Source organism: Ochotona princeps, chromosome 1, assembly GCF_030435755.1.
Source record: "Ochotona princeps isolate mOchPri1 chromosome 1, mOchPri1.hap1, whole genome shotgun sequence".
Classification (NCBI taxonomy): Eukaryota; Metazoa; Chordata; class Mammalia; order Lagomorpha; family Ochotonidae; genus Ochotona; species Ochotona princeps.
The window spans coordinates 7226918-7252406 of NC_080832.1; the positions used below are offsets into that span (position 1 = coordinate 7226918).

The following is a 25489-nucleotide window of genomic DNA, read 5'->3' on the forward strand; positions in this document are numbered from 1 at the left end:
AGCCAGAGCACGCGGGCCGCCGAGGACGGAGCCGTCACCCGCCCCGCCGAGGCCCCGAGGCCGGCGGCGCCGCCACGCCCGCCGTCCTAGGCAGGAGACGCCCAGCACGCAGGCGCAGTGGGGGAGGTGCCGCCGCCTGGGGCGGGGCCCGTGACCGGAAGACCCGCCCCCCGGCAGCCCCACGTTGCTAGGCAGCCGGCGCGGGCGCTTCGGGCGGCTGGCACGGAGTGCGGGTTTCGGCGAGGGTCGCTCTCACCTCTCGGGTCCCGTCCGCTCGTCGCGCGTCGCCGAATCCCTGCGCTCGGCACCCCTAGGGCCTCTCTGGCTCCCACTGCCCCTTAGCGCCCACCGACGGCGAGGCAGGCCGGCCCGGGATATGACCTCCGCGCTGACGGACCGCAGCTCTCGGGCCATGGGCACCTACACCTACACCAGCCGGCCCCGGGCACTGCCCTGCCAGCGCCGCCGTTACCGGGACAGACTGATGCAGCCGTGAGTGACCCAGCCCGGGCCCCCGGCGTGGTCTCTCGGCTCCGCGGCCCCTCCTGGAGCGAGGTCCCTCCTGGAGCGAGGTCTGGGTAGTCCGCCCCTGTTGACTGGGGCTCAACCGATTAGAAATACAAACCAGTGGGGCTCAGGAGCGATTTTGGAAGTTGATGAATACAGCCAAGAGGGTGTGGATTAACTGATGAATGTCCGGGGGTAATTCGGGAGACAGTCAGTTCTCAGTTCCAAGGATATATTTGTTTAAAGATCGTTATTGTGACTGATAGCCTTGTGGATACAATACTGCAAATGAATCCCGGGGAGTTCTTAAGGCATACTTGATAATTGAGTGACTAGGTGACCATTCCAGGTGACTGCTGGCACACACCTCAGAGGAACATAGCTAGCTCAGAGGGACAAACGTGAGGATCGTAAAGCACAATGGTATATTGTTTTCTTGCTTGCTTGTTTTAGATCTTCCATCCACTGGTTCAGTCCCCAAATGGCCACGACAGCCAAAGCTGAGCTGACCCCAAACCAGCAGCTCCCTCCAGGTCTCCCACGTGCATGCGCACAGGCTCCCAAGGCTTTGGGCCATCCTCCACTGCTTTCCCAGGCAGGGCACTGGATGGCAGCAGAGCAGCCAGGACTAGGTCCGTTGCCCCCTACAAGGGCTGCTGGTGTCTGCAGGTGAAAGATTAGCCTGTTGAGCAATGCCACTGACCCCAAACAAGAGGGCATTGAAACACATCCCACGGGAGGAATAGCCCGTGGAAACAGCACAGGACACTGAAGCGATGGTAAAACCAAGGAGACCCAAGGGAGGAAGAGGGTAGTGGAGAGAAACCATCGCAGCCATCCTGCCAGAGAGAAGAGTTCCTCCCTTTGCTGAGTTCTCTCCCAAGATGGCCACAGCGTCTGGGAAGGGGCCATATCAGAAGCCCGGGAAATGCCATGCAGGTCTCCCTGAGAGGGGCCAGGCCCGAGGACTTGGGCCGTCTGCTGCTGCTTTCCCAAGCCATCTGTAGGGAGCTAGATCAGAAACGGAGCAGCTGGGACTCGAACCAGTGCTCGTGTGCAGTACTAGCATTGCAAGCTGCACGTAACACCCCTGCGCCACACTCCTGTGCCTGGTTTGGGGCTTTTATCCAGAAAGTATAAGGGCTGGTGACCGCCCAGATTGGCACGTGTGATTCACGTCCAGGAGTTGTATACCTTTGGCCTTGCAAGCTAGGCTTTCCTAAATGGCCTGGAGTCTGAACACACCCAGAGGCACACAGGCAATGCAGTCCACCCAGCATGGCAGCCTGGACCTGTAACGTGGTTGGTGAGCAAGATGGGCAGAGGTTCAGGGCAGCAAGCCCAGGTGTGAAGCCCGATGGGGCACTGGCCTCAGCTCCCACACACATTACGCAGTGGGCAGCAGTGCTGGGGGTTCCGGGGGGAGAGAGGGTCCCTGGGTGCACCCCAGCAGAGGGTCTTAGGACCCCTCCCCAGTTGCTCATGCCTGGTTCTCTCTCTGACCTGACAGTATCCAGAGTTTACTTTGGTTTAAATGTTTCTCTATCCTATAAGGTATGTTTTGCTTTATGCTAAAATGAATCAGTTTTTCAGATGATATATGCTGAAGGTCAGAAAGGTTCTTCACTGGATATATGTTTGTGGACTAAAAGAGACGAAATTTAATTGGATAGTTTTAGAACTGTGTAGTTAGATGTGAAAACTCAGTTATACAGAAGTGGAAATATTTTTGATTCACAGGCACCTAGAAATTTATGTTTAACCTAATTATAAGACAAGGACTTCCAGCTTCCATAAAAAGGGGGCAGATGTCATGGCCTAGTAGGTTAAGCCTCTGCCTGGAGTACCGTGTACCTGTGTATGTGGATTCAAGTCCCACTGCTCTACTTCCAGTTCAGCTCTCTGCTAATGTGTCTGGGATAGCAGTGACAGCCCCAGTGCTTGGGCCTGCACACGTATGCCCCGGGCCCCTGACTTCAGTCCAGCCCAGCTCTGACCATTGTGGTCATCTGGGGAGTGAACCAATGGATAAAAGATCTCTCTCCATCTCTATAGCTCTGACTTCCGAACAAAATAAATGGATGTGTAAAAGAGAGAAAAATAAGTAGCAGAGTAGTGAAATTGGGCCATAAGCCAAGGAGTGGGGCAACCCAGGAGCTGGAGCAGGCGGGAAGCGGAGGATGCCCAGAGTCTCCAGGAACCAAGCCCCGTTGACACCTGCATGTTAGCACAGGAAGGCCCGTTGCAGGCTTCTGACCAACAGGGTTCTCAGAGCATAAATTAGTGGTAAGCCTGGAGGAACGAGCAGTGGCCAGCCAGACAGGCAGGGAGCTGTGTGAGCATGGCAGGAGCAGCCCCTGCAGCTGGTAAGAACCCAGACCCCACACAGACTCAGTCCCAAGAGAACAGCGTGCTAGGTGGAGGCCGTTGTTTGGCTTTAAAGCCCTAAGTCGAATATCACTTAAAGGACTGTGAACGAAAATGGCAGCTGGGATTGGTGTTTTTGCCTACTGATCATTTGAGGCCTATCTTAGGGTTTAAAGAACTCCCTAAATTTGTCCTTGAATCACACTGTTTTAGTGCTTTCCGGACATTGTTTCTGTGAGGGACCGTTTTTCCTGTTTGTTGAGCAAGTTTCAGGCCTTACTCTAGCTCTGCCACTTACCATCAGCGTGCCCCTGAACAGGTGTGCCTTTCTGTCCCCTCTCCTGTCAGCTTACCGTGAGCGATCAACCACATCCCACATGCACAGGGGGCAGTGTCCAGAAAACACGACCTACGTGGCAAGTGTGTGTCCACAGTCCATGGGCCCCACTAAAACACAAATGTATTTTTTAACTGTTCTCATCTCAGTCTAAATCCTGGTGCATCGCTACAAGCAGTGTGTGAAGGCGTTTGCTGACACCTGCTGTTTTACAGAGACGAGGAGCCCCTGCCCTACGGTAACATCATGTATGACAGGAGGGTGGTCCGTGGCAACACATACGCGCTACAAGCAGTGTGTGAAGGCGTTTGCTGACACCTGCTGTTTTACAGAGACGAGGAGCCCCTGCCCTACGGTAACATCATGTATGACAGGAGGGTGGTCCGTGGCAACACATACGCGCTACAGACAGCAACACTGGTGAGTACCCGGACCAGCGTGGGCCCGCATGCGGTGGCACAGGGTCCCTGGGATACACTGGCAGACTTTCTAAGTCTGTTATAAGACACCATAAAAATGAAATTTGACACCCTCCAAGCCCAGGAGCGGTTGCCAGAGGCATCATGTGCTGGCCTGGAGTTCCAGTTCTGCAGGGTGGGGGGCGGGTGGTAGTGGTGCTTTCAGAGCTTGTGGATATACTTACTGTCACTTCTGGTAAGCTATATGCACATCTTACTGCAATTTAACACAGTGAGTAAAACGCCATCCCCCACGCTTTGGCTTTGTTTTTGTTTTTTTGTTCATATAAAATTCAGTGGAACTCTTAACAAATGGCTATGCAGCTTCTGAACTTTGCTTCTCAGTTTCTGTGCTTAAACTGTTACAGAGCAGTTCAAACTGCACAGAGAGCACTGGTCTCCGACCACACCTTGGGTTTCAATGGTCTAACACATTTAGGTCTGTTTAGGTCATCTCATGCTCTGACACCTTCAATCAACACCTCTCAATTGTGCTTCTCTTTAACTTTCTCAATAAATATTTGTTGAGTTGGAGGTCTTGCGCTGGGTGTGTGGTAGGATACAGAGAACAGTAAGACATGGTGTGATATCAGTGATGTTGACTTCTTGGCACAGAATTGAAATGAGTGAATCTATAAACAGCATATGATAGAGAAATGCTTAGCCCAACATGATAGTGTAGAACAAGAGCCTGAAGCAGCAGCCCCCAGGCCCGCATGTCCACCCGGAAGCAGTAGCTCCCAGGCCTGTGTCCACTCGGAAGCAGCAGCCCCCAGGCCCACGTGTCCACCCGGAAGCAGCAGCCCCAGGCCTGTGTCCACTCGGAAGCAGCAGCCCCCAGGCCCACGTGTCCACCCGGAAGCAGCAGCCCCAGGCCTGTATCCAATCGGAAGCAGCAGCCCCCAGGCCCCGTGTCCACCCGGAAGCAGCAGCCCCAGGCCCATGTGTCCACCCAGAAGCAGCAGCCTCCAGGCCTGTATCCAATCGGAAGCAGCAACCCCCAGGCCCACATGTTCACCCAGAAGCAGCAGCCCCCAGGCCTGTGTCTACTAGGAAGCAGCAGCCCCCAGGCACGCGTGTCCACCCGGAAGCAGCAGCCCCAGGCCCACGTGTCCACCCGAAAGCAACAGTCCCCAGGACCCCATGTCCACCCGGAAGCAGCCCCCAGGCCCACGTGTCCACCCGGAAGCAGCAGCCCCCAGGACCCCGTGTCCACCCGGAAGCAGCAGCCCCAGGCCCACGTGTCCACCCGGAAGCAACAGTCCCCAGGACCCCATGTCCACCTGGAAGCAGCCCCCAGACCCACGTGTCCACCCGGAAGCAGCAGCCCCCAGGACCCCATGTCCACCCAGAAGCAGCAGCCCCCAGAATCCCATGTCTACCCAGAAGCAGCAGCCCCCAGGCCTGCGTGTCCACTGGAGTCCCTGAGGGAACATGGGACATGTGCACCTCGAGCTCACTCCAGAGCCCCTGCATTAGTGCCCCCGGGCAGGGTTGTGGAGGAGACACAGGAAGCTGACAGCCCTGGAACAGTACATACAGGCCCAGCCTGGAGACAGCAGCTCAAACACGGGAAGCCACTGAATGGATCAGCGTTGAACCCTGGCATACCAGGGCTTCACTTGGTTGACCAGTGTCCTTAAAGGTCTACACTGAAGCTTGGAGTTCCACACACAGGAAAAGCCACCTATTCCTCCCTCTTCTCCACTTGCCATGAGTTCACTGGATTTTCTGTTTGCATCCACATTTCTTATTCAAGTGTCTAATGTGGAACCAGCGACAGACAGCCCAGTTCAAGTCTGCTCCCTGAGTAAAGGCCTACGAGGGGCGCCACCCAGCCAAGCAACCCCTGCCGTCAGCAGACACTGAGAGAACGGCCTTGCCCTTCCCTGTGCTGCCAGGAGGCCGAAGTGGCAAGCTGGGCGTCCGGCCCTGTGTGGCAGCGACAAAGCAGGGCAGACTGGCTGTCCACTCTGCCATGAGGTGGTGTCTACAGGAAGGTGAACTTACACTGTCCCCCATCAGCAGTGAGGTAGAAGAGGCGCACAGATCTGCCCTGCCCTCTGCAGCATCAGGAGCCAACAGAGTCCACTTGGGAATCCTATCTGGTGTCAACAGTGAGGGACAAGGCACAGGAGGGTTGCAGCGTCTTCCTATCCGGAGCACTTAGTTCACCCACCTCGCACCAGTCAGATGCTACAAGCTTACTGCTCTGCAAGAGTCCCAGCAGGGAGTTGAACTTCCAACCTCACCCACACTTGCCTGTTAACACAAAGAAGGGTGACTTTCTGCTAATAAGACTGCCTGAGTCACCAGCTGCTTGCTGCTCAGAGTTTGTAATCTACAGCCCTGAGCTGGGTCAGGAGGCTTTGTGGGCTAGCCCTAGTGCTAGTTCCCTTCCCCTGCAGCTCCCTCTCAAAGGCGTTGCCCCAGTGAGGACTTCCGCCTCAGTGCCGAGCCGATACACTCCTTCAGGGCTCGAGGTTAGCACCGCAAGGGCCTCTGCTTCTCAAAGCCTGAAATCCCCAATCCCGGAATATCCGAGCTTCACTGCCGGAGGCCAGCTCCAGCCAAGCTCAGAGCTCGAGAAGGGTGCGTGGAGTCGGCAATAAGGAAAGACACGGACACTGTCACTCGGTGCCCTCTTGCTACAGCTCAGGAAGAAGCTGTCCTTTTTATTTACTTGGACACATCACAAGCCTCTGCACAAATGTTTGATTTTACTATCTTTACCTTCAGAACTAAGCCAGCATGCACAGATGTTCAGTTAATTAATTTTTACTTCATGGTCAACCAGGGGCTGTTAAAGATAATTCTGTAAGTTACTATAATCAGTTTCTTTAAAGCAAACCATTATTCATTCTTCAATAGTAGCCATTAGACAACAGCCAGGACTCCAAGGCCAAGGCACAGGTGGTCACCTACTAATTAGTAATACATTCCCACTACATTTCTATTTCCACCATTCATCTATCACTTAATGGGAGAAATACATCAAAAGGGAAAAAGCATAAAGATCTAAGACAAAAAGTTTCAAACACTAAATCCCCCTATAACTGCAGGCTCTAAAACCACATAAAGTCAAACAATAATCAAAAGCAATTCTCTCTAATATTAATAAAACCACCCTGTAATTCCTCTAGTTAAAAAATTATAAAAGCAGTTAAAACAGTTACATTTTTTATGCTCTAAAGAATTGCAAGGACAGACTAACCTTTAGGGTCACAGTAGCTATATTATTTTTGCCATAGCAGTTTCCGCTCATACTCCCATCACTTCCATTAGTTTGTAAGATTCTTATCAAGCCCTTTCCCAGAAGACATGCTACATGTCTGGGCAAGATTCCAGGGTAATGAGTAGGCACACAATCAGGTGTCCAGAAATGACTTGGGCTTAATTGTACTCCTGTGTGTAGTTAAAGGCCCACTCACCAAGACATTATCATACTCTCAAGCTCACATTGGTTGCAAAAGCCATCTCACAGGGGCAAACAACAATGCCTCAATAGATTACGGAATTCTTAGTGGGGTGGGTGAGTGTCCATGCAAAGGGGGTGAAACTGCGTTGAAGTGGTTGAAGAGACATCTGCCAGGCCCTGCCGCACAGCTGGAAGCCCCTCTAGGGCCTGCCAACAGGGCAACTATTCTCACACTTTTGTGTTATCCACACCCACTGCATGGAGCCCAGCACACTAAATTATTCGTCATGTAAGAATCAGAGCAGTCTAGTCTGGGAAGATGACACATAACAACAGCAGGGTGGCTCAGACGTAGGAATTACTAACAAACATTTTGAAGAAGCAGTCATAAAAAAGACTTCCACCAAAAGTAAACTATGAACAGAAAAATTAATCTTAGCAAAGAAATAGGAGATGCTAAAATTTTATGGTATGAAAACCATAAAATTGAAAAGAGCAAACAGCGAGTTGAACAACTCATTGAATAGATAACATAGAAAGTAATCACTGAACTCTAGGACAGGTGGACGGGAATTACCCTAACCAGACAGCTGAGAGAAAACAGCATCACCTGCTCCCCAGGTGGAAGACGGAGGAAAGCGGCAAGGCCGGGGAAGCTGAGGAAAAAACAGCAGAACATCTGCATTTGTGTGGTTCCAGAGTCAGAGGAGAAGCTGCAGAACTGGAGAAATAGTTCAAGACAAAATATCTGAAAATTGCACAAATTTGGCAAAAAAGACCCAGAGGTCCAAGAAGCCGAGTGAGCCCTAAGAGGGAAATAACCTAAAAGGAAATAATTTTTTTTTTTTGAAAGGTACAGTTACAGAGAAGAGATAAAGTCTTCTGTCACCTGTTCACTCCCCAAGTTTGGTTATTGAAGCAAAATTATAACATGGAAGTGTTTAATTCATGTAAATAAAATGTTAAAAGATTGTATGTTTATTTTAAAAGTGAGGACAACAGGGGCCGGTGTTGTATAGAAGCTGCTGCCTATGGCACCGGCATCCCACATGGGCACCCATTCGTGTCCTGGCTGCTTTATCTCTGCTCCAGCTCCCTGCTAACGCACCTAGGAAAGCAGCAGAACGTGGCCCAAATCCTTGGGCCCCTGCAGCTGTATGGGAGACCTGGATGAAGCTACTGGCTTTGGTGTGACTCAGCTCTGGCCAGTATAGCCTTTGGGGGAGTGAACCAGCAGATAAACACTCTCTCTCTCTCTCTCTCTCTCTTTTTCTCTTTCTCTGTTTCTCTCTAACTCTTTCAGATAAATAAATGTTAAAGAAAAAAAAAGCAGGGCCCGGCGCAGTGGCCTAGCGGCTAAAGTCCTCGCCTTGAGCGTGCCGGGATCGCATATGGGTGCCAGCTCTAATCCCGGCAGCTCCACTTCCTGTCCAGCTCCCTGCTTGTGGCCTGGGAAAGCAGTCGAGGACGGCCCAAAGCTTTGGGACCCTGCACCTGCGTGGGAGATTGGGGGGGGGGGTGGTTTCCTGGATCCTGGCTTCGGATCAGCATAGCATCGGCCATTGCGCTCACGTGGGGAGTGAATCATTGGACGTAAGATCTTTCTCTCTGTCTGTCCTCCTCTCTGTTTATCTGACTTTGTAATAAAAATAAATAAATAAATAAATTTTTTTTAAAAAGAAAAGAAAAAGCAGACCCAGCATCTGACTACAAAAGTATAGAAAATAATGTCTACTGGTAGATTCTTGAATTTGATATAGTGTCATCTGAGGGATGAGCCTGGGAATTTAAAAGGGGGAGAATGATAAAGGAGTCTAAATTCAGGTAGTTTCTATACTGCACTTAAAGTGGCAAAATGTTCGTTCTATATGTTGATTCTGAGTATATGAGTAAAAAGTTTACTGTGTTGAAAGTCACAGAGGGAGAGACAAAGACAGGTTGGCCTTTCTGCTGTGGGTTCATTTCCCCCCAGCCAAGATGGTCACAAGGGCTAGTACTGGACAGGTGGAAGCCAGGAGCTTCATCCAGGGCTCCCACATGGGGGCCAGGGGCCAAAATAGTTAGGCCATTTCTGCCACATTTTCTCTGGCCATTAGCAGGGAGCTGAATGGGAAGTGACACGGCCGGGACTGGAGGCAGCACCCACATGGGATTCTGGTCACAGACCATGGCTTTGCCTGCTGTGCCAGCTCCAGACTAATGTGATGTTATACATGTTGTAATACCCAAAGTAGTCACAAAAAGAGTCAAAAGTTTGTATATAAAAAAGTAGGATTCTAAAAAATGTTCAGTAAGCCACTGTTGTGAATGAAACCCTGGACTGTATTAGCTGGGCTGGTGGCTACCATGCCCAGGGTTCACCAGAGGCCCCAAGAGAAGGGCCTTGGCAGGGGCACACCTGTGAGGGTTGCCTTAGGGGCTGCTCACACCTAACCCTCGGGGGCCAGATTGCAGACAGAATGTATCAGTCTACTTTTTATCATTGTTAACAAAATGCCTAGCAGGCTACTTATGAGAAACAAGCTATTTAGCTCACTGTTTGTCAGGCTCAAGAGCATGGTGCCCGTATCTGCTGAGCTCTAGTGAGCATTTCACAGTGAACGGCAGATGGTGGATCGGTGGGGAGGAGGCATTGCTTCTTGTGCCAGGAAGCAGAAGGAGCAGGAGAGCCAAGCTTGCTTCATTTAAGCAACCCTCTTACAAGAACTGCCAAGCAGCTAACAGCTGCCGGAAGCGGGCAGGGTCACACTAGAACTATTGCTGCTGCTCTGTCACCTAAGGACCTCCTGCAGTACCTGCTGATAGATACTAAACTAACCCAAAGCCACACTCTCGGGCACTTGGAGCTCTGGGAAGAGCTACATCCAGAGGGCAACATGAGCCTTCAGTGAGAGAATCAGTGTGGGAAAATTGAAGAGGTTTCTCAGTACTGACAGATGACATGCACATACTTCCAGACCAGGGGACACTGGGACAGAACAGAGACCAGTAATCTAAGACCTTTATTGGGTCCTGGGTATTTTCCAAATATGAATAGGCTAAGGAATTAAAATAGTAAGAGCAGTCTTGGAAAAGATGAGAGAGGTGACAAGAATCACTCTGGCAATGTGTTTTTTTTTTTTTTAATATTTATTATTATTGGAAAGCCGGATATACAGAGAGGAAGATCTTCCATCCGATGTTTCACTCCCCAAGTGAGCTGCAACGGGCCGGTGTGCGCCAATCCGCAGCTGGGAACCAGGAACCTCTTCCAGGTCTCCCACGCGGCTGCAGGGTCCCAAGGCTTTGGGCCGTCCTTGACTGCTTTCCCAGGCCACAAGCAGGGAGCTGGATGGGAAGTGGAGCTGTCGGGATTAGAGCCAGTGCCCATATGGGATCCCGGGGCGTTGAAGGCGAGGACTTTAGCCGCAACGCCACGCCACCGGGCCCCACTCTGGCAGTGTTAAGGTTAGTTATATAGCCCTAGTTATCAAAAATGGTATTGTTGGTAGAGCAGAAACGGGCCCAGCCTGGTAACCTAGTGTCTAAATCCTTGCCTTCCACGCTCCAGGATCCCATATGGGCACTGGTTCATGTCCCATATGCTCCACTTTCCATTCAGCTCCCTGCTTGTGGCCTGGGAAAATAGTGTAGGATGGCCCAAAGCCTTGGGACTCTGTACCTGCATGGGAGACCTGGAAGAAGCTCCTGGCTACTGGATTGGGACTGGCCCAGCTCTGGCCATTGCAGCCACTTGGGGAGTGATCCAGCAGATGAAAGATCTTTCTCTTTGTTTCTCCTTCTCTCTGTCAACCTGCCTTTCCAACAAATATAAATAAATCTTGAAAAAAAAAAGATGAGATACACAGGCCAATGGAACAAAACATATGCACAGAAAAGAGAATAGGCTGAGAACCATATGCATAAATACATCATCAAATGTGCCTATCTTCTATATCTAGCAAAGGAGCGAAAGAAATCCGCTAATGACAATCTTTCAATCAATAAAATGGCAATTAGGCATTCATAGGCAAAAGAAGCATCTGTAACTTCATACCATATGTAGGAAAATTCAAATGAGAATTTTAAATGCAAAACTATAGGTGGACATTGGACCTAAATTTTAACATGCTAGTTAGGACACCACATCTGATATTTGAGTGTCTGGGTTCAAGTTCCAGTTCTGTTCCTGACTCCAGCATTTGTTAATGTGCATTTTGGGAGGCAGCAGACGATGGCCCAAGTAGTGAAGTCCCTGTCCACATATATGAGACACCTAGACAGTTATTCCAGGCTCCAATGGCAAACCATTGCAGGAAGTTAGAGAATGAACCAGCAGGTGGAGTCTCTCGTCTCTCTCTCTCTCTCTCTCCCTCTCTCTCTCTCTCTCTCTGTTGAAAAAGAAATATAAATGTGATAATTTCAAAGATGTGGAGCAATTGGACTTCTGGTGTATTGTTGATGGGAATGTAAAATGATGCATCCATTAAAAAAAATGTGCATGTTACTTATGAAACTAAATGTGCACTTACCATTCATCTGCACAGTTGCACTCTCATTCATCCCAGAGAAACATTTACATATAAACCTGTATGTGAATCTTCATAGCAACTCTATTTATAATAGCTGAAAACTGGAAATACATCCAAAATGTGTAATATTCAGTAAATGATAGAGAATCAACTCTAGTACATCCATACAGTTGACTGCTACTCAGAAGAGTGAAGTATTGATACATGGAACAACCTTAATGATTCTCAAAGGTATTATGCTTACTAAAAGTGCTAGTCTTCAAAGATTACATGTTGAATAATTTCTCCTACACGTGATAATCAAAAAGACAAAACTAAAGCAATGGAAACATTCTCGGGTTTCCAGGGGACAGGGATGGAAGTGGGGCTTGGCAGAAAACAGAAGGGAACACAGGAAGGAGTTCCTTTGTGACGGAACCAAGTCCAGCCCGCGTCAGTGATGCTACTGGTTACGTGATGTGTAGAGAGGGGTACATTGGATGGCAGTGCGTATACAGGAATACAGTGCATGTAAGAATGCTGCGTACAGACCTGTTAACAGTACTCTACCAGTGTTAATTTCCTAATTTTGCTATGATACTGCAATTAGACAAAATGTCCGCTTTAGGGGAGCTGGATGAAGGGTATACAGAACTCCTCCATGTTTACAACTTCCTGTGAGTTATTTCAGAATGAAGCTCCTTAAAGATCCTGTCACTAGATCCTGAAACAGGTTAGGTGGTGCAGTTCTAAAATAAAACAAATTGTTGCATTTATGTTAATACAATCAATCTTTCAAGAGCTGACACAATTCTGTTCCATGGAAGAAACAGAACAAGCCCGATGTAGTAGAGTAAGCTAAATGGACAGAAAAAGTCCTCACTGAACAATCAAGAAGTGATGTTAGTGATATCCTTAGAAAAACGGAATTACAAGCAGTTCTTTCCTTTTTAAAAAAATAATGTAGTTATTTTATAAAAGCTGGATAACTGGGGGAAGAGCTATTCCTTGTCAGATATTGTATGCATTCAATACATTTTCACCTGGTTTGGTTTATTCTATAATCAAACCCTTAGAAGTTATCAGCATTCTCATCATCTGGGTGAGCAAACAGCGTTCTGAAAGTGCAGGCTGTGAGCCCAGGTCTGCTCCTCTTGGTGAACAGTAAGCCAAAGTGTTGGGATTTGAGCCTCAGAATGAGTGCTCTTGTTAACGTTTTAATACAGATATGGGGAAAGTTAGTGGAGATAATGATCAGTTAGAATTACAGTGGAATCATCACAACTTCAGAAACTGCATTTAAATGACATGATAATAAATTTTCTCCTTTTGAAAATTTTGATTGTTACATTGTCATTTCAATTAAATGTATTTAGAATTCTGATTTTTTGTAGCTTTTAAAATTGTTTTTTATAATGTTTACATAATTAAGGATGCATGCCCATGTGGGCCACTGATTGGAGTGGGAAGGGTCGAGGATTAGGGCAAGTGGATGAGACCATTGTTTCCCAATTGTCTATTTCTTTTTCCTGCATCTGGGGGAAGCAGAGAGACTAGTGGGGAAGCCACACCCAGCATCCTAACCACATCAGTACCCAGGGATGGGAAATGGCCAGCTGATGTCATCCCAGGGTCTCTGATGGAGCATGCTCTGAAGGCGCAAATGGTTTCGATAGTTCTGAGACGCTATTGATTTTATTGCTCCAAGGATGAGGAAATCCGTCCAAGGCTCATTGGCTGACAGTAGTCCACCTTAGAGTCTCCGTTCACCCAGATACTTGTTGTCAACACTTGGCTGGAAGGGATGTCCAACTTGTTCTGCCCTCCATCCTCTGCTATGGCACCAGATGTCCTCTGCAGACCCCAGTGGACTGCCACATCCATGTGCATCTGGGCATGCTGTCCACTGCCCAGTTCTGACTCATGCACTCACAGCCAGACCACAGATCTTGCACTTTCATGCAACATACTTTCGTATTTGCTCATTCTCTTACATACCTTGAGATAAATAGGCCATCACCTTAAATAACTGCAAAATATAAACACCAAATCAAAGTCCTCCAAATATTGCAGACCTACTATGAGTAATTATTTCTGTAATTTTTAAATGAAGTTATTTTGTGTATTTGGAGAGATTTCATTTGAACTGAGGATGTTTTCTTCGTGAGCTGATAGATTTCTACAGGTAATTTCATGTAAATGAAATTCAGATCTAACAGAGTCCTAATACTTTTTAATTTTGTCACTACATGTTAGAGTATTGTAACTGAGTAGTCTATTGTTTTGCAAGGGAAATTCATGATGACCATAGCCAAGTGAAGAAAAACAATGTATCAGATAGGATTCTGCCACTTACTCCAGCTAACAGCATACTTTGAAGTTATGGTTTTTAGTATTATTACTGAAAATTTATTTATTTGGATGGCAAAGCATCAGAGAAAGAGAGGGCGAGACAGATTTCAGATCTCCTGATGTACTTCCCAAATGACAGCTACAGCCAGGACTGGGCCAAGTCCAATCTAGGGGCCTGGAACTTCATCCTGGTCTCCCACACTGGTGACACAGGCGCAGACACTTGGGCCACCTCCTGCTCTCGCAGGTGCATTAGAAGGAAGCTGGAAACAGGACAAACACTGGTATACTGATATGGGTGGGATGCTGGCATTCCAAGCAGTGGCTTCATGTGCTGTGCTGGAGCGCCAGACCTTAAGTCATTCTCATGCTTTGTCAGAACATTTGATAATTACCTGACAAAGTAATCATAAAGTTTCCATCATCAAGTCACTGATAATCAGGAACCATTTTACAAAAGATGCTTTCAAATGACCCAGAAGTCAGTCTGAGAAGGGCAGTGCCCATACGCTTTGGCAAACCTCTTCTAAATTTTGGAAGCCTTTTCCGTCCCTCTAGCCTGGGCAGCCGGAAGCTATGGAGCTGCAGAGACAGCAGGAGGTCAAGAGGAAAATCCTTGCCCGAAAACGAGCACAGGAGCAGCTCAGGCCACAAACACCGGAACCCATCCGAGGCAGAAAGCACGCGGACGTACAGACAGGTACGTGACCTGAGACCGGGTCCGGCTTGCTGTCTATGTTGGCGTCTCTCCAACGCTTAGGAGGGAATTGCACACAGCAGTACTTGCACAAATTCACAGACAGTGGTATTAAAAGGTGTTTATTTTGGCACAAAAGAGTTTGAAATCCACACATAGCTCTTTTCATTAATTCACATTATTCATTGAGTGTTTTTGAAGTCCCTCATAGATTATGACTACGTTGGGTGTTCCTGGGAGTGCACAGTGGGGTTTAGAAAAGCGTCTTAGACGTAAACCTCTCTTGGACCTTTCACATACTGTATTTCGTGCTGGAGTTCTCCCACTCCACTGGGAGTTGCTGCTCTTCCATCACAGGGAGATGTGTGGTCAAGACAGAAGGAAGAGAACTGTTGCATGTTTTCCCTGTGCAGCGGTGGTTCTGTGAAGATCAAGTTTCAGTGTGTTGCTCACCTGCCTGTTAACATAATGAAGTATGTGAAGCAGGCTGACTTTCTGAGGGGTTGAGGTGTGCTTCCTCACAGTTCTGAAGATTTAAGGGCAGGACCCAGCATCAACTCATTTCTGGTGAGGACCTCATCATTGTGACGGTATCACAATGGTGACAAAGGGAGGAGATGGTCACATCTTGAAACAGAAAGTCAGAGGGAAGTTGGTGTTCTTCAGGTCCTTCTGAAGGCACATTCCGGGAGTGTGAGGGCCTCTGATCGGGCCTCATATCCTAAAAGGCCCATGCCTCCAACACTGGGATCACTGGGGGCCCAACCACATGCAAAGCGAAGCAGCTTGAGGATATTCAGTGGCACAGCAGCAACCCAGGCCTGCTCCGGATGCTCCATTGAGTGCTTGCTAAGAGGGCCTTGCTGGATCTCCTCCTGCGATGGGTCACTATGACCCCATACTGGACAAGGGCAGCGAGGGCCAATGCCACCAGGCCGGGTCCTGCGAGCAGTGTCCACTCCAGCGCTTGTGTTCCCTGCGTCAGAGCACATTGTTCTTACCCTGCATGAATTATTCCTAATGCGAAACTTGTCTTCACACATACAGCTGCTTGTAATTTACAGGATAGAGAGAATATAAACTAACGGTGTATGAGTTCTTAACATAGTCAGGAATTTTCTGATCTTTAAATAGTCACTATCTTTCCATGTTGTACACAAGGATGCTTCAAAACTTTGATGGAAATAGACCTAAAATACAAGTTGAGTTTGGTGCCAATATTTGAAATCAGTGCATATGAGAGGGCTTCAGTAAGTACATGGAAAATACATATTACAAAAAAAAAAAACTGGACTTCAAATTTTTGCGTCAAGATAAATTTGTCTTTTAGTCCCAATTTTCCATGAACTTTTCAAAGTATCCCACATATATTACAAGTTTTTCATTCCTCCTACACTTGGCATCATATTCGTCTATGGTATCGTTTTTTAAAAGATGTATATATGTATTTGAAATGCAGACTTACAAAGAGAGACAGACACAGAAAGAAACACAGTTGCATCTGCTGATTCACTCTGCTATATTGCCAGAATAGCTCAGGTTGGTCCAGGCGGAAGCCAAGATCCGGAACTCCTTCTGGGTCTCCCACATGGGTGGCAGAGGCCAAAGGACTTGGGCCGTCCTGACCTGTCTTCCCAGGCACATTTGCTGGGAGCTGGATGGGAAGCAAAGCAGCCAGGACTTATCCCACTGTATCACACTGTGCTACTCTACCAACCATCATGTTTCTTCTCTACTTCTGCTTTCAAATATGAAGTTCACTGTTTTCTAGACATTTAATAGAAGTGGTAACCTAACAAACTCTGTTCTCAGTAACAAAAAAGACTTTCAAGTGGGTATTTGGTGCAACAGTCAAGACATCCATGGTATATCTGGATCGTATGCCATCCAAATCTGCTTCCTGTTCCAGCTTCCTGCTAATGTGCGCCTGGTAGGCAGCAGACAACAGCTCAAGTACTTGGGTTCCTCCACCATGTGGGAGTCCTGGACTGAATTCTCAGCTCCCAGCTTCAGTCTGACCCAGCCCCGGCTCTGGTAGGCATCTGGAAAGTAAACCAGCAGGTGGAAGATCTCTTTCTGTCTCCGTCTCTCTGCCTTTCAATTAAAAAAAAAAAAAAACAAACTTAGATCCACAAGTAGAATGAACCCCACATGTGAGCAATTTGCTAAAGCTTATTTTTCTGATCCATTTAAATTCTGTTTTGAAGGAGCTGAAATTTCGAATACAGCTTCATATACTTTATGTAGATTGGAATTTTAAACTCGGTGTGTATCATATTCTTCTTAGAACTGTACCTTGAAGAAATCGCTGACCGCATAGTAGAAGTGGATATGGAATGCCAGACCGATGCGTTTCTGGACAGACCGCCAACGCCGCTCTTTATTCCTGCCAAAACTGGCAAAGACGTGGCCACCCAGATACTAGAAGGAGAGGTACAGTGCATTCCTTGGGCTTCCCTCCATCCCCTTGACAGATGAGGAAAAGCTAAGTGTAGGTTTAGGTCAGGTCTACTTTCATGGACTTCTTTCCAGCCATTATTGGTAATGGTTTTATCCTATAAAGCCAGAAATGTTTTTAGTGCCATGTTCTGATTTTTTTGTTCCTTTTTGCTTATCAGAAATAAAACAACTAGAAATGTTTTTGGAATACTTATACATTTGATTTGTTTCATGCTTGCTTGAATATATAAGGTAGATTAGCTCCAAATAAGGAAAAAGATTCTACTATTAATTATTTGTGGATTACATTTTTAAAATATTCATTTATTTTACTTAAAAGAATTACTGAGAATGAGACAGAGAGAGAGAATCATTCATCCACTGGCTCACCTTCCATGACCAGAGCTGGACTGGTCCAAAGCTAAGAGCCAGGAGCTTCTTCTGAGTCTCCCTCCTGGAAGCAGGGGCCCAAGGACTTGGACCATCCTCCACTGCCTTTCCGGGCCATTAGCAAGGAGCTAGATCAGAAGTGAAGCAGCCAGGACACAAACTGGTGCTCATATGGGGCACTGGCATCACAGGCAGATTGCTTACTGTGCCACCATGCCAGCCTCAGATTATATAACCTGCATGGAGCTCTTCTGTCTTCTTTTAAAAATGTTTTTAAAATTACATTTTCATGTCAGTGTGGATGGATAAAGCATAAAGCTCCACATTGAAAAGAAGACAATGATTACATGATTACCTGAAGTGAGACTTCAGACTTGAAGGCACTTGAGAGACCCGTCAATGACATTGGGACTCTTCAGAAACTACACAGAGGGTACACTTGCCTCGAAGTCCTAGACACGAATCACTAATGTATTCAGATTCTGTTCCTTAGATCATCACATTAAAGCAGAACAAAGGGCAGATGTCTGGCCTCGCAGCTGGGATGCCTGCATCCTGCATCAGAGTGCCGGATCTGACTCCTCCACTAGAGGCTCCAGCTTCCTGCTAATGCATGCGCAGTGTAGGGAGGTGATGGCTCACATGCTTGGGCTGCTGCCACCCATGTGGGAGGCCCAGACGGAGTTCCCTGCTCCTGAGCCTTGGTCCAGTCAGGGGCTGCTGTGTTCCGAGAGAGCAAGTAGGTGGGAACTGTGGGTCTGCCCCCCTCTCTCCCTCTCCTCTCTCTCTCTCTCTCTCTCTCCCTCCCTCTCTCTCCCTCTCTCTCTCTCTCTCTCCCTCCCTCTCTCTCCCTCTCTCTGCCTCTTACCCCAAGTAAAATGAAGCTAGTTAACTTTAAAAAAAAGTGTTAAAAGCATTTATTTTAGAAGTAGAACTGAAAACACAGAAAGTAAGATAGGATATTTCCATTGGGTTTCAGAATTTAATCTTAATTACTGTGATCAGAGTTCATTTTGATTGATGCAATGACTTTAACCCCAAGTTTGACCTAGTATGTTTTTACATATAAATAAGATGCTATTTGGTGTCGCTTTGAGAATTAGAAACCTGAAATAAAGTGCCAGCACAGTGTCCAGAAAACAGAAGACACTAACAAATGAAGTTCTCTTATTGTTTCTCTTTATATTTTTACTGTGTATTTATTGGTCAGTGACTTGAAAGTTTTAAGCTTCCTTTGTTTTGTGTGTTGAAGCTCTTTGACTTTGATCTTGAAGTTAAGCCAATGTTGGAAGTGTTGGTGGGCAAAACCATCGAGCAGGCGCTTCTGGAAGTGATGGAAGAGGAGGAGCTGGCCAACCTGCGCGCTGGGCAGTACGCGTACGAAGAGATTCGCAATGTGGAGCTGGCTGAAGTGCAGCGACTGGAAGAGCAAGAGAGACGCCACCGCGAGGAAAAGGTACAGAGCCTGGTGTACTGCTGGGCATGCCGTGCTCAGAATTGCACCAGGATGTCATAAAGCCAAAGATCTTTGGGAAATACCTGCACTCTTGGTGGCTACTCCGGCCTCATCTGTTTCGTGGACTGTTGCATCGTTTACCCAGCAGTCCACGTAACTGTGGATAACCAAAGGTCCCAAGGAAATGAAAGTCCCTGTTGTACGCGTGTCCTGATGCAGAGTGCTCTGCAGTATCGGGGTCTCAGAGAAGGAAGCGTCACAGCAGAGACATGGGCAGGAGAAAGCGCGCTGGGGCCACAGGGGCCTGGCACAGGGGCCTGGCACAGGGTCTGCACGATACTGCACGATACTGGGCCCTTCCCTTACACCCCCAGGACACTGCAGAACACCTGCAGCCCTCCAGGGTATCTTTCAGATCAGATGTTTTTGGAACCTTAGTAAAAGGTTTATAATGTCAGGGTCTTTTATTAAAATGCCAGCAGCTTTCAGTTAGGAAATGCACACTTCAAGGATCCTGAAGAGACTTTCCAGTTCTGGCAATAATGGTCATTCTTTATTGGGCACCATGTGCAGTGTCAAGACACCTGCAACAGTTAAGGCATCTCCCAGAGGCCCACACCAGGAAGACTGGTGCACCTGTTGGGAAATTCTAGCTTGTACCTAATCAACTGAAGGTAAGGTTCCCCCAGCCTGAACAGTCGTGCAAAGAGCATAGTGCCTACCATAAGGATGTTGCAAGTGAAGACTGTTAACAAATACAAAATAGACACAAGTTTTGTTGAAATGAGTGAAATCTTTATTTTAAAAACTATTTATTGGGGGCCCAACACAGCAGCCTAGTGGCTAAGTCCTCACCTCCCATGCACTGGGACCCCATATGGGCACCAGTTTGTGTCCCATATGCTCCACTTCCCATTCAGCTCCCTGTTTGTGGCCTTGGAAAGCAGTCAAGGATGGCCCAAAGCCTTGGGACCACATACCCACGTGGGAGACCCAGAAGACATTCCTGGCTCCTGGCTTTGGATTGGCGCAGCTCTGGCCACTGCAGCCACTTGGGGAGTGACCCAGTGAATGGGAGATCTTTCTCTCTGTCTCTCTCCTGTGTAAATCTGTCTTTCCAATAAAAATAACTTTTTAAAAATAAATAAATAAAAATTGAAACTATTTACTGTTAAAAATACATGTTATGAGAAACATGAACACAGATCATCTAGGTTTATCAAGCGTGAAGGTAGATTTAATCAGAAAATGTGCAGGTTCCTAGGACAGCAGTGTTCATTAGCATCACAGGTACCACGTGGTCTCAAGGAAACAGCCAAGAACACAAAGCCTTCTCATCTTCGGAACCATGTCAGCTAAGAAATCCAGAGACTCCTTGCAGATGAGTGAAGTGTGGGCTGAGTTCTGGAGCTGAAGGTCTGAGCAGCTGCAATGTTCGCGCCAGAACAGCCTGTGTTCTTGCAGTAATACTAACGGAAAACACACATGACCAGCGTCATCTTTTCCATAACCACCCATACACCCGAGCATGTTTGTCTTACAGTTACTTTACTGGAAAATGGCTCAGGTGATGAATTTGACTTTAAGCTCCATCTTGTATATCTTTTTGAAGATACCTGTTTTCGCTTTCGTGGAAAGGCAGAGAAAGGGAGAGCACCGTGGCACAGCGGGTTACGCTATTGCCTGGGATGCCCCCATCCCACTCCGGAGTGCCAGTTGAGCTCCTGGCTGCCCTCTTCCTATCCCCTGCCCTGATAATGCGCCTGGAAGCAGAGGATTATGGCTCAGTTCCTTGAGTTTCTGCCATCCACAAGAAAACGCAGGATGGAATTCCTGGCTTCCGCCTGGCCCACACCTGGCTTGTACAGGCGTTCGGGTGGTGTGGCAGCACACGGAGGGTAGACACCAGTAGTGTGCGTGTCTTCTCTCTTCCTTTCTCCCCCACCCCCCCCACATTTTAAACAAATAAATAAATATTAAGAGAGAGATTTCCCATTCTTTTTCACTGCCCAAATACCTACAGTAGCCAGGACCAGACAGGCTGGGCTCGGATCTCAATCTGGGGCTTGCATGGGGAAGGCAACGACCCAAGGACCTGAGCCTCCCTCAGCGTGCACCAGCAAGCAACTGGGACAGGAAGTGGAGCCAGCACTTGCACTCCCATACGGATGTGGGCCTCCAGGGCGGGATCTGAATCACTGCACCACACACTCACCTCCTCTTCAGCCGCCTTCCAAACTGACTTTCTTCGGTTGTTGGAATGCAGTAAGAGCCTTGTTGACAATCAAGAGCCTTGAATGGACACCCTGGTGAAGCCCGTTTCTTTACTCCATTAGATGAGCTCCTGGGAAGGTAACACACGTGAGTAACCGTCCTCGGGGGCCGTTTCCTTTGGCAGGAGCGTCGCAAGCAGCAGCAGTGGGAAACCGTGCACAAGCACAACGAGACTGCGCAGAAGATCTCGGCGCGGGCGTTCGCGCAGCGCTACCTGGCCGACCTGCTGCCCTCGGTCTTCAGCAGCCTCAGGGACGGCGGCTACTTCTACGATCCCATCGAAAGAGGTTTGCGAACGGCTGGGTCAGCTTACCTGGTAAAATAGGCATCTGAATTGTTTAAACCTACCCCATGCCCACTTTTGTTTTTGAATGAGAATTTAGCTCTGATGCAAAGTCAGAGTCCATTAGATTTGTTTTAAGTGAATACAGTTGCTAGTAAGAGATACGTGATTTAAAAAAAAAAAAAATCTCGATTTTAGAATGTTAGCATTTCTTCACAGAAAAGCCGCAATGAATAGTAGGAAAAAATATGGGCTCAACATCAGAACCTCGAGTTTGGGGTCCCCGCATCCTCATTCACTGGCCTTGTGACCCCCAGTTTCCTCCAGTGGGAAATGGGGACTGCTGAGGGGTTCCATCACAAAGCACATGAGAACTGTGTAAGCCGTGAAGTGGTACAGATGTGCAAGCAGCGGTGGTCCTCAGCCTGCTCCCAGCTGCTTTCCACCCAGTGAGGACCACCGTGGGGCAGCTCCTGAGCCCATGGTGTGTTCCTTAAGTCTGATGCCATCCCAGGCACCGTGGTAAGTGTTGGACACTTGACCAATACAACAAGGAACCTCAGCCTTGGCCTGTATGTGGCGTCCAGCTTCCTAACCGCCTGTTAACATCTCCTCCAAGCCCACCCCCAGGCTGCTGTGGCCCCGTGAAGGGGCAGGGGTGCCACGTTCTCGCTGCCACCTCCTTGCTCAATTTGGGAATCACTGGGACACATCATGCCTTCACAGAGTGCCACTGGCTGAGGGCACTTGGGGCATATCTTAGTAACATTATGTTCCACTAGCTCCAAATTCAGTTCAATACATGGTGTCAGATGCTCTAGGGTTGCATTTTACCATACTTTTCGTTGTCTTCCATATGGGATATCATTTCATATACCCTGTGGGGGAAGACCAGATAGAATTCCCATTTTTCAAGCCTGCAGCTCAGAGGAGTCAGGTGCCGTGTTCTCAAAGACCCAGCAGTGAAGTGTTCGTGTGTCAGCTGAGCTCTCAGCTCTGGCTCTTGCGACGTGGGGTCTCCTGGGCTTGTCGCCGGCCCCTCACTGCTAGACAGGGAGACCAGCAGCCTTTCTCATCACATGTTGCTGAAAAGTCAGCTGTAGATCATTTAAAAGCTTGTGAGTGAATCCCATGTGCCTACATTGTGGTAGCAAATGGAATAGCCTCTCACACTCTTCCTGCTCGTGTTGAAAACTAACAGGAGCCAGCACAGGAACCGCAGGCTAAGTCCGCCTGTGCTGCTGGCATCCCATGTGGACACTGGTTCAAGTCCTGGCGTTTCCACTTCTAATCCAGCTCCTTCTATTGGCCTAGGAAAGCAGCAGATGATGGCCCAAGTCCTTGGGTCCCTGCCCTCACATGGAGACCCAGAAGAAACTCCTGGCTTCTGGCCTCAGATCAGCTTAGCTCTGACCATTGGCCATCAGGGAAATGAACCAGCAGATAAAATTCTGTCTCTCTCCTTCCTCTCCTCCTCTCCCTGATCCTCTCCCTGTATCTCCTTTTCTTTATAATTCTGCCTTTCAACTAAAAACTTAATTTTTACAAAAAAAAAGGAAAAAGAAGAATAGATGCCTCCCCCCCACCAAAAAAGTTTTAAACCTTAAATGTATATTGTAGTGGACTACATGGACTACATTTGACATGCTTATAAATGAACTTCCATTTCAGTTTGAACAAACATTTCTAGTAGAAACGCTGGGTCCTAATGCATCTCTAGGTGGCTGGCTCCTTGATACCCCTGACCTGCATCCGACTGTCCGAGTTAGGCCTGGGCTGCCCAGTGCCACTTCAGCAGCGATGAGGAGTGGATGCAAGGGGACCAGGCTCACTCAAGAGGCTAGCCACTTCGGGGGAAGCAAGCATCTTCAGCCTCCAAAGTGCCCCTCCTGATTTGGAAGGAAGGCTTTGGGAGCGAGTCAGAACGGGGAAGATGGGAGCCCCACAGCACGTTAGCCTCTGGCCGGGCCCGAGGCCCTCGCGCAGGGCTGGCAGTTACTTTCAGCCTGTAAACCCAGTTCTCTTGTCACGCTGACTGAGGGGTCCCGCTCACCCTGCAGTTTCACCCCGTTTCCTCAAGGCTGGTTTTTGGAATTGTCAAGCAAGCATTATCCGTCTGTTGAGCTGAACATTCTGAGCAGCCACGAGGTCGTCGGCTAGCTCTTGTCAGAGGCGGGAAGGAAAGGGAAGCGGTACCTTGGAAGGCAGGCAGCCTCCCTCAGGCCCTGGGCTTCCGCCGGGCACGCCCTTCTCGCTGGCCGTGCTCAGGCCCAGGTGTGCACTGCCTCTGGGTTGGAGTTCTCCCAGAGCCATGCCTCCCCTGCCTCCATGGTCCAGCTCAGATAGATCTGGGAAGTCAGCCCGCATACTTTGTCTTTAAGGAAGACATCACCATGTTTAAAACTAAATTCTTTCTATTGCAGCAGGGAGGAAACTGACCAGAACACAGGAAGGGAACACGGCAGAAGTTTTTCTGCACAAACCCAAGATTGAACGGTGTTGGTGCATCCACACCTTAGGGGATTCTGCCTGTGATGATTCGTCAGCAGCACTTAATGCAGTGTCTTTATTACAGATATCGAGATCGGGTTTATCCCATGGATAATGAATGAAGTTGAGAGGACGATGGAATACAGCATGGTGGGAAGGACAGTGCTGGACAGTAAGTGCTTGCCTCGCTCAGTACAGGGGTCAGACAGCTCCTGAACACCTGCATCCCACGTGGGATGCCCAGGTTCAGGTCCCAGCTCCACTCGCAGCGTCCTGCAAGTACACACCCTGGGAAGCAAGAGTGTGGTGTAGATACCTGGATCCCTCACACCCAGTTTGCAGACTGGGAGCTCCAGGCCCTTGCCGGCCAGTGGGGGATGAGCCATCACTCTGTGTCTATGTTGGCTCACCCTCTCTCCCTTTCAGAAAATTAATTTTCAATGGAAGAAAGAAATCGAAAAAATAGTTTTGCAGTTGTTACTTAAGGCCTGGCACAATGGCTCAATTGGCTAATCCTCCCCTTGCAAGTGCCAGGATTCCCACATAAGAGCCTGTTCGTTTCCCGGCTACTCCACTACCCCCCAGTTCCCTGTTTATGGCCTGGAAAGCAGCAGAGGACGGCCCAAAGCCCTGGGAACCTGCACCTACATGGGAGACCCAGAGGAGGCTGCTGGCTTCAAATTGGTTCAGCTCTGGCCATTGCGGTCATTTGGGGAGTGAATCAGCAGAGATGGAAGATCTTTTTCTGTCTCTTTGTAAATTTGCCTTGTCAATAAAAACAAGTAATTTTTTTATAAAAGTTTTTGTTAAATTTTCAGTATATCAGTTTAATGACAAAGACACGATTTTTGGCCCCAGTACTGCCTTTGCGTTTTCTGTCAGCACTGAGGTCCTGTGGTCACTTTCTACTCTGCAGAGATTGGACCTGCTGCCGCTGCAGTAGGTGGCACCCTAGGCATGGGTGCTGGCTTCTGTGCAAGGCTAGACGTAGGGAAGGGACGACCCGGTGACTAGTTTACAGTCGTCTGGAGGTCAACATTGTAAGAGCTCAAGCACGGAAGGTCGTAGTGACCTTGCACCTTGCCGTTTCAGTGCTGATCCGCGAGGTGGTGGAGAAGAGGCTGCAGATGTACGAGCAGGAGATGAGGCCTTCCGTCCAGAAACCCGAGGCCGAGCCGCGCGACCCTGGAGCGAGAGAGCCGCGGGTGGATTTTGACTTGCAGGAGGCCAATGCGTCTGAGACCCAGGGGCTGTTTCCCGAGAGAGAGCCATCCCAAGAAAGGAGGTTTGTGGAAGATGGAGAGGAAACGCGGATGAGGAAGTCCTCGGGGAAGGAAGAGCTGCCCCAGCTGCAGGGACCTGAGCCCTAGACCCGCAGCGGCCAAGGCAACCTCAGGCAAGCCGGCTCCGGCCCAGGCCAGGGGCTTCCTCGGTCAGCTCCACTCCTCTGGGCGGCGCTCCCACGAGGACGCGAACAAAAAGGACTCTTGTACATTTATTTAATGAAATATTCAGAGGCACTTCTGGAATT

General features: G+C 48.6%; 1 protein-coding gene across 1 annotated transcript; it reads left to right on the forward strand.

Annotated features, from left to right (window-relative positions):
* Positions 1-284: 284 nt before the first annotated feature.
* On the forward strand, positions 285-25328 carry RSPH3 (radial spoke head 3). Its single transcript, XM_004595477.3, has 8 exons — positions 285-492; positions 3544-3631; positions 14488-14629; positions 16914-17059; positions 18708-18911; positions 21310-21472; positions 24044-24130; positions 25051-25328. The coding sequence occupies exons 1-8, from the start codon at positions 377-379 to the stop codon at positions 25326-25328; spliced, it is 1224 nt and encodes a 407-aa protein (XP_004595534.2). The 5' UTR covers positions 285-376.
* The last annotated feature ends 161 nt before the right edge of the window (positions 25329-25489 follow it).

Excerpts from the sequence above, each read along its gene's own strand:
- RSPH3 (XM_004595477.3), top strand. The coding sequence starts at position 377 with ATGACCTCCGCGCTGACGGACCGCAGCTCTCGGGCCATGGGCACCTAC. Across the intron at positions 14,630-16,913 it reads GCACGCGGACGTACAGACAG|AACTGTACCTTGAAGAAATC; the intron begins GTACGTGACCTG and ends TATTCTTCTTAG. Across the intron at positions 24,131-25,050 it reads GGGAAGGACAGTGCTGGACA|TGCTGATCCGCGAGGTGGTG; the intron begins GTAAGTGCTTGC and ends TTGCCGTTTCAG.